Here is a 17,396-nt window from a genome sequence, read left to right on the forward strand (position 1 = left end):
TTCAGTGGCTCAGAAAATAGTTGCATCACGGAAGAAACAACAACTCTCCATCGGACCCTGTAAGTCACTGCCCAATTCTCCAAGCCACTCCTCCGTCTGCGCAGCGCCTGTGTCTGCAGTGCATATCAGTCAGGTGAGTCTCACACACTTAACCTGCCTGTTGGGTTGGGTTGGGTTGTGACCTGTTTGATTTGAAACACTTGTTAAATTATGTCTTGAAATGTTGTGAACGATTTCTTTTTTCTTATTATTTAGGGTTATGAGTGTGCATTCAAAGTGTTTGGATGTGTTTTGGAAAGGCTGGACGAATTGTGTCAAATTGACTCAATTGGTTTCCATGCAAAACCAGTATGGTGTAAAAAAAAAAAAATATATATATATATATATATATATTGTAGCTTGTCAAACACTCAAATATGTCAAATACATGAGAACTTGTTAAATTTAAGACTCCAATTTTACTCGTCAATTTGAAGTCTCGTCTCCTGAATAATCCACTGAAGAATTCACTGTTTCTTTATCTGTTTTATCCCCCTGCTGACAGTAATCCTCTTCCGCATGGCTCAGTCCTCATTGATTTCTCATTAGCAGTGTACAAGTGAGCCTGTGTATGTGCAGCCAAGCTTAGAGAGGTTTAGGTGAAGCTCAGAAAAAAGGAGGCCTATGGTGTTTCTTTGTAACATGAGATTATTTTCTTGCTTTTCTTGCTAAGTCATTCTCACCCTGTGTGTGCGTTACAGACCAGTAATGGTGGAGGCAGTTTGAGCGATTACTCTTCTTCCGTTCCCTCCACTCCCAGTACCAGTCAGAAGGAACTGCGTATCGATGTACCCCAAACTGCCAACACCCCCACACCCGTCCGCAAACAGTCCAAACGACGCTCCAACCTCTTTACGGTCAGTCTGCTCTCCCATTAGACATATAGGCGTGATTACAATTGTTAATTAGTTTCTTAACTTTGTAAGTAAAATTACAAAACTACAATAACAGCAGTTAATTGTATTTCATTTGTTACAAACAGAATACATCAACAAAAATAAAATAAAATGATAAATATATATAAATATATTTTTTGAGGGGAAAAATGTATATATTTTTTAATTTTTTGTAAATACATATATTTTTGTATATATATATATATATATAATATATATGTGTGTGTATATATATGTGTGTGTGTATATATGTATGTGTATATATATATGTGTGTGTGTATATATGTATATGTATAATTTTGTTCAAATGATACTTTTATTCAGCAAGGATGCTTTAATGTTACAAATGATTTCTGCTTCATCAAAGAATCCTGGAAAAATATACTAATTTCCATTTCCAAATATTAAGCAGCACAACTGTTTTAAGCATTAATAATGATAAGTAATGATAATGACGATGGTGAGCATGTTCTGGTAAGACGACTTTCAAAAATATTACAAAATCTTACCAACGTCAAACTTTGAATATAAATATATATTTATGTGTGTGTGTGTGTGTGTGTATATATATATATGTATATATATATATATACACACACACACACACACACACACATACACATTTTATATTGTCAGTAACCCCTTTAAATTGACAGCCATTCTTCCGGTGTTGTAAGCTCTTTAGTAGTGTATGTCCTGCACATGTACCACGATTTGCTTTCAAGAAGTTGGGGGGGTGGGGTCACGTCAAGGTCAAGTTGACCCCTCCCACACCCCCTTGACTTTTGAAGTCAAGAGTGTGCCCTGCACTCCAAACTGGATCTGGTCTGAAGTAAGGCTCAATTAGCAGCTATCTCGCCTTTGACTAAAATGATGTCTTCTCCCCCACAGTCTCGGAAGGGAAGCGAACCAGACAGGGAGAAGAAAGGGATGGATGGCCGCGCAGACAGCATTGGAAGTGGCCGCGCTATCCCAATTAAACAGGTAGGATCTGGCCGGCCGTCTGGGCTGGTATAATTGGAGTCCAACAGCGGCGTATTGTGGACGAAGGGGCCTCAGATCAGTACTCAGAAACCGCGAGAAGCCCGTTTGATGCCATCTTCTTGATTAACAGTGAAAGCACGCACTTGACATCAATTAGAGCCAGGCTCTCCCGTGTGCTGAAATGAGATCATTAGGATAAGATGTGGGAAGGGATTTTTCTCTCCTCAATGCACTATACCCCCCCACCACAGCCAAAACCCCTACACCATCTCACTCGTCCACCTTCTTTTTCCCTGTCAAGTGTGGGGATAGAAAAAAAAGCTAAGAGGAGCCTAATGAAGTGCAGTCTACCAATCTGCATATGGGCCCATCTTTCCCATCAGCCCTCCCTGACAAGTGGTGTGTTTTGGGGGGGGAGAGAGAGAGAATGAGAAGCAGAATGTGATGTGAAGACGACCCCCCCTCGTCTACACTGTGGGAGAGATAGTTTGACTTGGCCTTAATTTGTCACAAACAAGGGTGTGTAGTGAGAGAGTAAAGAAAAGCGCTAGCTAGCGTGGGGGTGGGGGGGCGAGATCATCCTCTGCGCATCTCAGCTGGAGTGAAAGAATCAGGTAATTAGCGGCACTAATCGTGCCCTCTCATGTCAGCGCCGTGGCCTTGTTTGTAATTTTCTAATGAACAAATTGCATCTCTGATTAAAGCTGCCTTTAAGTGAGATCTGTGTTTATTAGCGCGCCACAGCGGAGAAGCGCTTCCACCGTACAGCGCAGCTGGCGTTCAAGAGCGAAGCTGCAGACCTTTTGGATGTGTGGGTTGCGTTCGGAACCCGCTGGGTTCACATTGAGAGGCTCCATAGGAGGCAAGGACATTTGCACAAGACTCCTGGGCAACGAAGCGGCGCTGTAATCGGCCCCTCTTTTCTGCAAATTAGACATCGGTGAATACATTGCGTCTTCGCTGACATGTGTGGCATGGATTTTTCCCCCCATACATTAAAATACATTAAAATGCAAGTTATACATGCAATCACTTGAACTCTTCGATGATTATATGATTTAAAAAACAATTACAATTCATTTAAATATTTTTTATCAAGAATGGCAGGATGATATAACTGTTCTGATATCATAATGAAGAAGAAAATAATCATTAAAGGAATGCAATTCTTGAAAGTAAGTTTATTAGATAGTTAAGTAGTTTAGGCATAGTATTTTATTATTATTTCTTACAAAAAACATACTTTAAAAAAATGCTCTTAAAATTTGAAAAACATTTATCCGCCACATGTTAAGTGGTGGGACATTCATGAATTAAACCGTAAATAACTATATATTATATAGAGCACCCTCATGCAATAGGATTTAAAAGAGAAAAGAAATTCATACTTTTATTCAGACATTACCTAGGTGGAAAATAGCTGCCCAGAAGCGTTACCTAAATGGCCGCTGAGCGAATTGCCTTAAAGGGACTTTGGAGGTACTTCTTTTTGGAGGCACACAAGCGAGTGCTAATGCTGCCAGCAGTGATCTCTCACCTCCTGCGGCTCTATTTGCATAAATCCTGTTAAAGTCAGTGGCGGTTAATGAAGAAGAAATGAGGCTGGCCGGCTACAGCGGTGCTGAGAGCAGGGCGCCGTACTAGTGGCAGATGGGAAGGCTGAGCTAGAGAGCAGCACAGGGTTCTGGCTATAATCTGACTCTCTTCCGACTGGGCTTGCGCTGGGATCATTTGTATGTGCGATGCCAAGAGCAATCAAGACGATAACGCGTGTTCTCAAGAGAGAGGGGTGGCTGCTGTTCCCCAACATGTAGAACAACCGTGTTATCCTGTCTTCTGAAGACACACAATCGGCTTATATGATGAACAGTTTGAATATAAACATTAATCAGCAAACATAGAGCACTCAAATATGGTAAACGGAAGCTCAACCGTGCTTGACACGTGAGAACAAACCTTACTGGTTCTTGCGGAAGCTCAAACCTACTGGCGTGCCACATGAGAATGAATCTTATTGGTTCTCGGGCATCAATCAAGCATGTTTGAGCTTTTGTTGACCAAATTTGAGTGCTTTATGTACGTTCTCTGATCAATGTTTATTTATGAATAAAAGCCTAAATTAAATCTGTTCATCTTCATTAGACTTGGATTAAATCACTTGTTTTATATGGATTTCTTTTACAATCTCTTAATGAACGTTTAGAAGCATCTGCGTTTTGGGTGAATAGACTTTCTATGGAGGGACTCAAAGTCTTATGTTGAATTATAATAGGGAATCCTCATTATGTGCTCTTGTTTTATAGGTACTGAAAGAAAAGTTGTATTTAAATGTTACATGTATTAGAGAGCCTGCAGTATAGTGAGGCATTAGCGGAAAGAGAGTGTCTCACGGGTGGCCTGGCGCAGAGCCATATCTCTGAAGCATCTCTCAGCCTCTTGACACTGCAGGTACATAAATGAGGGATTAATTTCCTTGGTGTCAGACAGAACCTGCCCCACACTTACACACACACACACACACACTTACGCACACACTCTTGCGCTGATCAGAGGCTCCAGTGGTGTCCCTCATCTCATGAGGAGATCAATCAGAGCTCCCCAGCCTCTGCAGTGCACAGTGTTTCAGTTCTCCCTGCTGTCCTCTCGCTCACTCACTGGTGCTTCTGCTTCATGCTAGTCCTTATTGAATCCCACTGGCTGGCCCAAAGGCACTGTTTTGCATTTTCTATGCTGATTTTGATTTTATATATTTAAAATGTGTATATATATACACTTATATTCTGCATTTAGGATTTGAACTGTGATATGATAAATGTTTATTGCTTAGAAATCAAGGCAAAATGACAACTTGTGTGGTCACATTGTTCGCTTTTCAGTTGTGATATTATCTTATTCTACCTTAAATTCACAATTTTTTGGAACACAATCAACATGAATATTAACAAAATATTAGTAATAATATATATTTTAGTAACTCTAATGATAAACATAGACATAATAATATACATGAAGAGTTCAGATGCAAAAGCCTCTAAGTGCCATCTGAAATGTTCTTCTAGAATGATATTTTTTTTATCAAGTGTAAGTGTAATTTCACTTAAATGACAATTAATAGGTAATTTTCACTGCCATTTAAGTGAAATTACTGAACTTAAATATACAAGCTTGATAAAAATGATCATTCTAGAAGAAAATTTCAGATACCACTTAGAGGCTTTTGCATCTCAACTCTTCACTTATTATTATATTATTAGAATAGTATATTTGAAAATAAGTCTATTATTATTATATTGAACAACAATAATAATTATAATTAAAATTATACATTATTATATTGCTCAATATATTTATTTTTATTTTAATATTATTATTATTAGTAGTAGTGGTAGTAGTTTTTCACTTTTTCACTTTTTTTATTATAGTTCTTATTTTCTTAATAATAGTAGTTGTTATTATAATATCTAATATTATGAAAGACATATTTCTATGGTTGTATAAAATGTAATATATTTTTTTAAATGTTAGTAAAATTATTACAATTATTACAAAATTCTTACAATTACATTTTTCTTGTAAATATGAAAAAAATGTATTTTGTTTCTGCCTTAAATTAATACATTATTAGCTAACTGTGTAATTTGTCTATGTACATTTCTGAAATGCATAACTTGGACACCATCACCTCTGATAACAGATTACACTAAATTGTAATGTCGACATGCATTTAAGGGCTATACAAATAAATGAGAATTGAATTGGTGGAAAATTGAAAAAAAAAAAAAACTTCAATAAGTTTCAATAATCATATCAAGTCATATCACAATTTTGATTTTACTTTAATTAATTAATTGTGCACAACTAGACGCTGCAGAAGTTAATAGATGTTTGTTCAGATCCTGCAGACTTCTGTGGATGCCCATTCTATGTGGGACTCTTCATTGGTCCTTTAATCAAACTTTGTTTGTATAATATCCTTTTGAGCCGTGACATCTTCGAATCTCCTCGGAAAGTGACTCATAGAGAGACAGACACCGCAGACAAGCATCCGTGGAGCCGCTGACCACAATCCCTCCATCAGATCAGTGACTGCGTCTGCTGCTGTGGCATTTCCTATCTAATTGGGCGCTACGTTCAGGCGATGAGTGTTTCACCAACAGTAGGAAAGCGGCCCGGGCACGTCCCCTCACAGATGATAACGCAGCCGAGCAGTTTGCGCTCAGAGGCACGGGGCAGAGCTTCGTTTAGGAATTGGATGTTAATTGATTTGATAATTCCCTGTGGTCTTTCCTCTTACATGCTCGCGTCGCTCTCGATCTTCCTCCTCGCCTCTCACTAGCCACTGCAGGCTGCTGGGCGTTAGACCTGCTCTCCAATTAGCGTGTGCTTCCCGAGTCTACCTGCCTCGCATTAACACCTCTTCAGTGACCTCTTTTGGTCCAGGAATGAGATTTTTCTAGATTTCACCAGAAATCCCTCACTCACGGCACGGCATCAGTCTCTGGGATGAACTTTTGTGTGCTGGCTCTCAGCTGCACATCGTCGCCGGATGTTGATGAGGGACGTCAACTTGTAATCTCGTTGGCAGATGTCTGAGTGTATTAGATTTATGGTTCAGCTGTGCCTTGAAGGTACGGACGTAATTGTTAGTGAGTTACTCACACACAGATGAGTCCTGAACTAAATCGATTGCTTTTTATTCATTTAAATCTTTTAACTTTTTCTGGCTGTTGACCGTATTTTTGAAAGAGTGATTGAAAGAGATATCCAAAATCCCCTCTGTAAAAACCTTTGAGTCTACAAAATGAAACAAGAATTTTGAACTGGGTTTCATTCAATGTTCAGATTTCTGTTCTAAATGTATGCAAATTAGTGCATATTTAATTAGATAATGCATCATTTGCATATATAATCATAACATTTCAGAAAACTTAGAAGAGTTTTTTTTTTTTTTTGCAATTCTTAAAGGGGTCATATGTTGCTTTTTAATGTTTTCCTTTTCCTTTAGTGTTATAAAGTATCGGTTTGTGCATGTGTAAGATCTGCAAAGTTACAAAGCTCATAGTCTCCCACAAGGGATTTATTCTCTCTAACAGAGAACACTGAGCCAGACCTGCTTAAAACGCCTTGATAGAAGTCCAGATATTGCTTCCTCAAGCGTCTGCGTCACAATGTAAAATATTAGTATAATCCCCACCTAAATGCATAGGCAAAGAAAGACGACGAGACTTCAGTGAATTGTTGTCTTGTCGTCTTGTTTGCGGAGGCACTGTGTGTTTGGATGGAACTGATTTGTTAGGAATCAGTGGTTAAGATTTATTTATTATGCTTTTCCTGAGCAGTACAACCCAAAAGTTTACTTGTGTACAGTGTATTTTAAAGAGGAGCTTCTTGAACCTGAGGGAGTACAAGGCTGGCTATGTACAGCAGACTACTTACCACTGTGAAATGTTCTCCTGAAGTGGTGCTTGAAAAGTTGGTTCTAATCTATCGGCTTGATCATCCACATTTTCAGAATCCGACTCGGGCTCGAAGTTGAACTGGTACGTTAATACCGTTGACATTATTAATTGTTTAAATCTTTGGAAGATGAACGCTTGAGGTGTTTGGCCAATCAGAAGCTTTTTGGAAGTAGAGGCTTTGTAGTAATCAGCATGTTTCAGACAGGTACTGCAATGTACAGTAAATTAGAAATAATGTTTCTTGAGCATTTAAGCATGTTAACCTATTCTGTTACACCCAATAAACAAAATACTAAACTTTTAAAATAGCTTAATTTGACCAATTGTTGAATCAATCAACTGGGGAAGTATAATGATATCTATGAGTTTCTGTTTTTTTCTTTCTTTCTTTCTGAAAATCCTTTCTTGCCTGAAAACAGGGCTGTCCATTCATGCTCCTGGAAGGCCACTGTCCTGTAGAGTTTAGCTCCACCCCAAGTAAACACATCTGAACCAGCTATTCAAAGTCTTACTTGGTATTCTAGAAACTTCCAGGCAAGTTGAAGCTAAACGAGCAGGACAGTGGCCCTCAAGGAGCAGATTTGGACACCCCTGCCTTAAAAGAAATCTGAATCAGAACCTTTTTTCCACTATAAAGAGCCTTTTTGTGCTTTGGAAATATTCCATGATTCCATTCCATCTTTATTTAACCATAGATGCAAAGAGCAACGAAAAGGCTTGGTTGATTTCTGTGTTTTAACGTTGACACAATTCTTCCTCTTAATTACAGAACTGCACCTAAACAAAGACACAAAACTGGTGTGAACTCATTCAGTAGTGTTTTTTTTTTTTTTACTGTGAATGTGCACATGCTTAAGGTAGTTTTATTCTCTCTTAGACCTTGTCGCAGTTTATTTGCCATTCGCTGTGATCTCATTACGAAGGTTATTGTCCTGACTCCTGAGCTGAAGGTTACGCTCTCAACATGGCTCTCAGCTACAATAAAACCTTTGTAAAAACGCCTTCATTAGAACATGCTCCTCATTAAAACACGCAGACGGCTTGGTGGAGCGTAATGAGGCTGGGGTGGGCTCGCACTCTCCAGCAATTAGACGGCTAAAGAGGAGCGTTTTCAGCGCCGTCTCCCTGTGGAGGGCTTCAAACTGGCCTCTCTGAGCCCTCAGAGTGGGTGTGGTGAGGTCAGACGTGTCACCTGAATTTGCCATGACAGCTCTCGCATCTGCCAATCACAGCCTCCTTTGACCCTCTGCCTTGTTATTAATACGACTGTTTGTCCAATCACCTCAGAGATCCCGGTTGTTTTGACATCTATTATATATTATGACTATATTATGGTGTTTGTTTTGACTGGTGGTCATTTTTAATGGCTTTTAGTGTTTTTTCTTTCTTTCTATTTTTTAAATGGCTCATTTAAATTTGTCAGAGGTCACGCTGAACTGCAATTATAATGCTGAAACTGTTGAAACTTGGCGAGGTTTTTGGATTGTCTGTAAAAAAATGTTTTGTTTGATAGAGTTGTTTATGGCTTTGTTCAGAAACTAATGTTACTCTAATGATCGCCAGCTTTGTTTACTGACCCTGTGCAGCCCGGAGTCTGTCGACATCTGTTCCACGTTCTTAATTAGCCGATTACCGTGCACACACACACATACACGCACACACACATCTTTGGTAACTGTTCGGAAAGGCATTTTGACACCAGCTTTAATACAAATTAATTTACAGAAGTGGCTAAGACTTATGATTTCCTCATCCTCATGTCAGTGTACCTATAGGTCTGTGGTGTTAAATTTTATTGCATAGGGTTGGGAATATTAAACAATGTTAAAAAAAAGTTTCTGATTCATTTGAATGATTTCAGTTTTGTATAATTATTCTTGTGAGGTAAAAAAATATTTGAAAAACAATTGATAATTCAGATACATTTAAAACAGTTCTTGCAAAAATTGTTTAAACACAGATGTTTAAATGACTTAAAGGGGACCTATTATGCAAAATTCACTTTTACATGGTGTTTAAACATAAATATATGTCTGCAGTATGTGTACACAACCACCGTATAATGGTAAAAATCCACCCACTCCTCTTTTTTTTTAATTCTCATAAATCATAAGCAGTCTCTCAGAACAGGTTATTTGCAGTTTTTGTGCAATGTGACATCACATTGTACAGGCCCCACCCATGACTGCTGACAGTAGGGGTGGGCGATATCTCGATATTTGAAATATATCGAGATATTTTTTAAACACGATATGGATTTTGACATATCGGATATATCGATATATTGTTTATATTTATAAAAATGTCGCTATTTCAAATGTAGGCGCGTTGCTCGTGGCTAGCACGCTCATAATGTAAGAGACGCCGGCGCGACCACAACATTGCCCAACATCAAATGGCAAACGTACTGCAAGCGGAACGAAACTGCTCGGTATTGTGTGGTTGAAGGACCGTTTATCAGTTTGGACCAAAGCAGCGCGAGCCAATCGTGATCATGCAACACTGTTACTACACGGCGCTAATAAGAGATCCAGTAAAGAAAGCATTCGAATTCGCCACAGAAGTAATAACATCGCTGCGAGATCTAGTGAGAAACATTCACATTTCTCCGCTATTAACAGATCAAACAGCGCTGACGTGGAAACCAGGAAGAAACATTGTGCCATGAATGAACTATAGTGTCCACAGATCAGCAACATTCACCATGGATTTACTGTAGTAACACTTACTGCAACCATGGAGGTTTGGCAGGAATAGTAGGCTATAATGACTTCAAGTAACATTACGTCGGTTTTATTTTGACATTATGAATACAATTGCCTCAAATGTTAATCTAAACTAAAATAAACCTTTATTTATAACTACTACAATATTACATAAAATTTTTTCCAAGGAGCTGTTTTGTTTTATATGCTCCTAGAGTCAATAATAGCTCCAGAATTGCTCAAAGTAAAAAAAATCATACTTGATGATGTTAGTTTTAATTATATATAAAAAAAAAGAATAAAAAAAAATATTATTTAAAAATGTTGCAGAAGCACTTGTTCCTATGTGAACTGCCTACCTCTTTGCACTTCAATAAAAAAGACTTTGTGGTATTTGGCATATTTGTTTTTGCAGTAGTTTTTGGGGGGTTCTTTTTCCTGTAAAGATATCGAGATGTATATCGTATATCGAGATATAGCAAAATATATCGAGATATATTTTTTGCTCCATATCGCCCAGCCCTAGCTGACAGACTCCACCCCATTAGCATAGACCCCGCCCTGAGTGATCTATACACAGTAGAGGTCTTCACGGGTCCAAAAATTCGTACCCGAACCCGAAAGAGACCCGTAATGTGCTAAACCGAAGCGACCCGGACCCGTCTATTATTTCAAAAGCTGGACCCGGACCCGTGCAGATCCGAGAAATGCCTAACTGGACCCGACCCGGACCCGTCTATTATTTGAAAGCTGGACCCGAAACCGACGGGAAGACACAGACCCGACTGGACCCGATTGTCACATATTCCACCTTAAACTGCTATTACAAGTCAATAAACCTGTTGCGAAAAATACAACTTTTTGTCTTACCTAATTTAAGCCGTGGTAGCTTAGTAGTCTCCTCTCCCTTCCTTGTAACGTTACCTGGCTGGCTGTGATCATGCATTACAATCCTCCGACAAGAAAGTTATTCATGTTATTCCTCTCGTTATTCCAAGTCCAAGCTTAATCCACTCATTATTTCAGCTTCAAAAGTCCACTTGATGTCACGGTGACGGATGACAAATGCAACTTTGCACATGTAACGTTAACTTACATTCTGACTCGAGTTAACTCGCATAATAACTTTGACTGTTTGCCCTTTTGAACTAACGTTATAATAACGATTGCTCGTTCAGTGCCATGGCCGCTGACGTTATTTATTTGCTATCATCTCTGTGCTCTCTGCTCTGCATCGAGTCCTAATCTGACCACTAAAACTTTAAGATTAAACAAGACGGTTAATTTATATTGTAAAATCTAAAGCGCGGTTTGGCGGTCCCTCACTGAAGCTCTGGTAACTGGTTGCCATAGAAACATGACACGTGCTTGAGACTGCACATGCACGCTAGCTGGATCAACCTAAAATATGCTTTTTAACGCAATTTATTTTGAGTGTCCTAATTTTACAAGTTGCAAGTTACAAAAAAAACACAAGCAGTGTCTAATCACGACCGGGTTTTCTCCGAGTCTGATCTAATGACTCCGATCGCACGGGTATTACACACAATGTTAAACAGACCCGGGACCCGAAGTAATAAATTCGGACCCGACCCGGACCCGGCTGATCATTTAAAATATAGACCCGAACCCGTACGGGTCCCGGGTCGGGTCCCGGGTCAACGGGTCTCGGGTTCACTGTGTAGACCTCTAATACACAGTCTGCCATGTTTATCTCCTCACCAGTAGCCTGGGTGCCAGCCCGAACCCCGCCCACAATATTTTTTGGTCGGGAAGTTCGGTCTGGACTCGATCCATTGAGGAGTAATTATGCTCGGCTCCTAGAAGGCCGAGCCAATCAAATTGCCAGGGCGGGCTTTAATCGATGATGGACAGATGGTCTGCGGTTACGTAATCACTCACGTCACCAAAGAGCGCTTGATTTGAATTAGTTTACAACAAAGATGACTGCAGCTGGAGAATTGAGATTTCACGAGTTCACATTTACAAATAAGTCAGATAGAATAAATCCGTAGGCTATATGAGATGTCACGAGTTCACACAAATAAGTAAGATAGAATAAATGCGTATATGACGTTCTGTCCGAGGAGAGGGCTGTGGGCTCGGTAGCCATACTCCCCCCGTGTTCCTGGTTGTGAGAGAACAAGCCAAGACAAGAGTGAGGATTCGGGGTGGTGGAGGGACCGAGGGATGCTGAAAAACTGTCAAGGAGTGTTAGATAAGTTGACAGAGTGAATATGCTTCCTCGGTAACGTTAGACATGGTATTGTTTGATGACAAGTTGATATTGGATTGATTATTTGTACGTGCTCCTCCCGAACTTTGTTTATGAAACATCATGTGTAGATTCCGCCATCGCGTCTGTTATAGAAGATATCGACAGCGCATTCATTTTAAAAGAGGAACAGAGAGCCGCGCCCGCGACATTTTGTTGGTTGAAAATATGAATGAAGGACATGCGTCATTTACTCCGTTGCTCTGATTGGTTGTAGGTCTATCCAATTGAGTGCAGAGGTTTTTTTTTTCCTAGTTCGGTTGAGACACGCCCCATAATCAAATCTCTATGGAGCGGTATCAGACTCACATTCTGACTAGAATATGAGTATTACGAAGTCAGGCTACCTCACCAGAGCATTCATGTAAGAAAGTTATTCGTATTAAAGCTAATAAGTTATTCAATTAAAACCAGTGAGTGGTTTTCTGTTTTTCTTTTGTTGTTTGATTCATATTAACAGCATATATAGCAGTAAGCACTGTATATTATGCTGCTTTCACTTTAATACACATATCTAATATATTCATGTGATTTCTTTCCCTGCTGTTTACATTCACAGACTATTTTTATGTGAACTTTTGAGTGTTTTGGACATAATCTTGTGTGTATTTGACAGTTTAAGCGCAATAACACGTGAAAGAGAACTTAGTTTAATACTCACAGGACACGCCGTCTGGCAGCTCTCTCTGTCCATGCTTCGGGTGTGCACTCAGAAAACCATGAATCAGAAGTTTAGACTGAAAAGACTTTAAAACGCATGTAGATAAACTTTCATGATGGAAATAGACTACAATGGTCACTTTGTGTGTTTTATTATTCATTTAAAAGAATCTGCTCATAAGAGTCAGTTAGTGACTTGCTAGACATCACTGATCACCCTACCCTGTATGTATGGTTTTGATCCACTAGAAAGAACTGGCTCATACAGTATGGGCCATTTGTTCAGAATCGGACTACACTGATTGCTTTGTGTTTCATGTTGTAAATCATTTGGTTCAAATATTTATCTATATATAGGCTATATCTATTATTGTCTTTAATTTCCATCACAGTTGTTTTCCCACAGTGCCTGCTTTATTGAATACCTGCTTGTCACCCTAGCCGATGTGTTCCCATTGCTCAAGATTAAACAACATTTTGACCTTTTTCCATGTTTGGTGGTGCAGTCGTTTTACCGTGCATTGCTCTCTTAAAATTTCCTTTTAAGAAATACAATGGCACTGAAACGTCTCTCCTCATCATAAAGGGAAATTAGTATCATGGTTGTAATTGCATGTTCTGGTGCGTAGATGAGCACTGAGCTGTGCATGTTTGACGAAGTTCTGCCCCCTCGGAGCAGGGGTGCTTTGTAAGGAGTTAAATTGGATGGTTAATTCGGGTGTTATTTACCCTGTAATTCATTAGCTTGGCCCTGCCATTGGCAGCGGGCAGGCTGTAATTTCACGCTTCGCAATAAAAGATGTCTCATAATCTGCTTCATTTAGCACCGAAAGAATTTAATGAAATTAACTGCAGCCCTAATTAAGACGGTGAATATTAAAGACCTGCTATCAAGCCTTTAACGAGTGTGACATGATCCGCCTTCTGTGGGATTGGAAAAATATCATTTCCCAGGGAAAGGTTGTCGCTGCTCCGAGCCATTTTGGCCAAGATGGCATTTTTGTCATGCACACTAACCTCCCGCAAATTAGATTTTTTTTCTTTTCTTTTTTTTTCTTCTTTTCCCTGTATAATTTTAGCTTGAAAATAATTTAACCAAATACATAAACATCAATCAGTGCTCTCTGTTTAGATTTGGCTAATCTCTTGTTGCCAGTATCCACTGGCTTCGATTGGTTTAAGCTTTCAGGGGAGTGTTTTAACCACTCATTAAGCTCCTTGATGACCTTGACGTGTTATTGTTTAAAGCTGAGAGCTACAATGAACCTCACAATACCGTCTTTACTGTCTGTTCATCAATATCGGACTCCTGAGTGAGTATTTAACGTTTTCAGGAGTGTAGTTATGAAGACATTGATTTAAGAAAAATGACTCTCTCCTAGATGTCATTTATTTTCATTATCAGACAAGAAACTCGATTGAAACTATATGTATCCCCAAGTCTCAGTTTAAATTTTCTACTCAATATACTGTCTATACAGAAACATTTCTGTTTTATAGCTTTAACAAAGCAAAATGTAACGTGCTTGGGAATCACTGTGCTAGAGAACATGGATAATTCTATAATAATGAGTATCTAATGAAGTATTCCCATTTCTAGCCTGATTCAGGTGTGTTTGTCAGCGAGAGAGAATGTGCCTGTCGTTAAATGATAAATGTCTTTTGGGGGGGGGTGTCCTCTCACTGCCTGCACTGGCCAGATCAGATGGCCGCAGCGATATGAGACCTCCAGCTTTCACACCGTGTCACTCACGTGGCCCCACTTCCCTCGCACACACACGCGTACACATTCAGTCACAGTGACAGGGCCGGAGGCGAGCCAGTGTTGGGATGACACACTTAATTTAGCGCCCTTCTCTCTGGAGCGCCCAAGAACAATAAGGCCAGTGTGGGCAAACACCCAAGCCTTTTGTTTAGCGGCTGTCCGAAGCGGACTCATAGGAGACGGATCCTGTCCACCATACTGACTCTGTCCACACCCATGCCACAGTCCGCATTCATCTCCCGGTTAACCTCTCCTTTTGTTATCAAAGAATGGGAGAAATGAGAAGAGCTGAAAGAAGAGGATAACACACTGATAAGAGCACATCGGCTTCTTTTAATGGAAGAGTGCACAGATTAGAGGCTTTTGTTTGTTCGTGAAGTTTATTTGTAATGGACGCTCACCCTGTTCCGGTTGTTTTCCTTCCAGGAAAAGAATGGGAATATACATTTTCTGACTTTGCATTGTCTTATGTTGGCTTGACTAAGACAACTTACTGATGTACTATTTAAGCTTTTTTTTTTTGAAGATCTATGACCACCAATTTATCTATGTATCTATCTATGCATCTATATATGTATCTATCTATCTATGTATCTATCTGTGCATCTATATATGTATCTGTGTATCTATCTACAGTGCAATGCATAAGTGAATACACCCATGCTAAAGTTGACTAAAAAGAGGAATAAAAAATCATATTTTGGAAATTGAACGTAATGCCTTAATTTAAAAAATTAGGAAAAATCCAACCTTTAAGGACACTAATTTTCTTTGTGAATGAATAATGTATCGTAAATAAATAAATGTTCGTCCTTAAAATACATGGTGCATAAGTGAGTACACCCCTATGTTAAATTCCCATAGAGGCAGGCAGATTTTTATTTTTTAGTATTTAAAAAAAAATATAATTAGGATACTATGCATCCTGATAAAGTTCCCTTGGCCTTTGGAATTAAAATAGCCCCACATCATCACATAGCCTTCACCATACCTAGAGATTGGCATGGGGTACTTTCCATAAGATCATCTCTCAATGCAAATCAAACTAGCTTTTAGGCTAACTGAAATAAAACCATGCCAATCTCTAGGTATGGTGAAGGCTATGTGATGATGTGGGGCTATTTTAATTCCAAAGGCCAAGGGAACTTTATCAGGATGCATAGTATCCTAAATTTTTTTTTTTTAAAATACTTAAAAATAAAAATCTGCCTGCCTCTATGGGAATTTAACATAGGGGTGTACTCACTTATGCACCATGTATTTTAAGGAAGAACATTTATTTATTTACGATACATTATTCATTCACAAAGAAAATTGGTGTCCTTAAAGGTTGGATTTTTCCTAATTTTTTAAATTAAGGCATTGTTCCATTTCCAAAATATGATTTTTTATTCCTCTTTTTAGTCAACTTTAGCATGGGTGTATTCACTTATGCATAGCACTGTATCTGTCTGTCTGTCTAATTCCATCCACCCATCCATCCACCCATCCATCCATATTTTGTCACTGAAAATATTCGACCGAATTAATTTTCTGATCTTCAGTTTGATGAATAGATCTTTTAAGTCTATACTGTTTTCAGTTAATGCGTGAAGAAAACTTCTCTACACATTATTTCTAGATTTGATTATTTTGTTACAAAATTCAAATTCTCCTCTAGAGAGGAACATTTAGCTAAATACATCCACTATATTACATATTCAGTATATTTTTTCTTAAACTGTTGTCTTCATTATTTAATGTATGTTAGAATAAATACAAACATACAAACATACAAAAAGTTTTTTATTTATTATAGGGCTGTCAAAAGATTAATCGTGATTAATCGCATCCAAAATAAAAGTTTGTGTTTAAATAATATATGTGTGTGTACTGTGTATAATTAAATTTGTATATATAAATACACACACATGCTTGTATATATTTAAGAAAAATGTGTAATTTATATATAAAAAAATTATATTTATATATAATATAAATTATATATAAATATATACAGTATATGTATGCAAATATTTCTTAAATATATACATGCATGTGTGTGTATTTATATATACAAATTTAATTATACACATATATTATGTAAACACAAACATTTATTTTGGATGCGATTAATCGCGATTAATCTTTTGACAGCCCTAATTTATTATTTTTTTGTTTTATTATTGTAGCCACCATTTAGTTGTTTATATTTTAACAATGAATTTGAGTAGACAGTTGCTGCAGTTGCTGGCTTGTAGTGAGTAGGAAATGTCTGCGTGAGATTTATTTTTTTGGCCCCTGTTTTGCAACATTACAAGACCTTGCAGGTTGTCAACCAGGGGAGAGTAAAATAGGGGCAAGCAGGGTGTCACCGGCCCAAGCCTTAAATAATGAACGATTACTCCCATCAGAGAAGCGACGTGGTGTTCAATTAGCCTCTCCTGCTGAATGATCGCTTGTCACCTTCCCGATGGATGTGCAAAATTAATATACCTAGATCCAAACCAGGCCGAGGTAGAAGACATAACAGCTACCTGCTCAACACAACATGCCTGGAGAGACCACACACACACACCGTCATTAAAAGATCATCTTGTTTCTCTCTCAATCTGTCCCTTCCTTTTTTTCTCT

The 17,396-nt window shown here is 38.5% G+C and overlaps 1 protein-coding gene across 3 annotated transcripts in view; it reads left to right on the forward strand.

The window, feature by feature from the left end:
• Positions 1–17,396, forward strand: part of agap1 (ArfGAP with GTPase domain, ankyrin repeat and PH domain 1) — a 199,318-nt gene that overhangs the window by 118,070 nt on the left and 63,852 nt on the right. For all 3 annotated transcript variants that reach the window (XM_081381520.1, XM_081381521.1, XM_081381522.1), the window contains exons 6-8: positions 6–133; positions 741–896; positions 1,827–1,919. In XM_081381520.1, coding sequence (XP_081237646.1) covers positions 6–133; positions 741–896; positions 1,827–1,919 — 377 coding nt within the window. The remainder of the gene's footprint in view (positions 1–5; positions 134–740; positions 897–1,826; positions 1,920–17,396) is intronic.

The sequence above is a fragment of the Scardinius erythrophthalmus genome, assembly GCF_964197995.2.
Source record: "Scardinius erythrophthalmus genome assembly, chromosome: 12".
Classification (NCBI taxonomy): Eukaryota; Metazoa; Chordata; class Actinopteri; order Cypriniformes; family Leuciscidae; genus Scardinius; species Scardinius erythrophthalmus.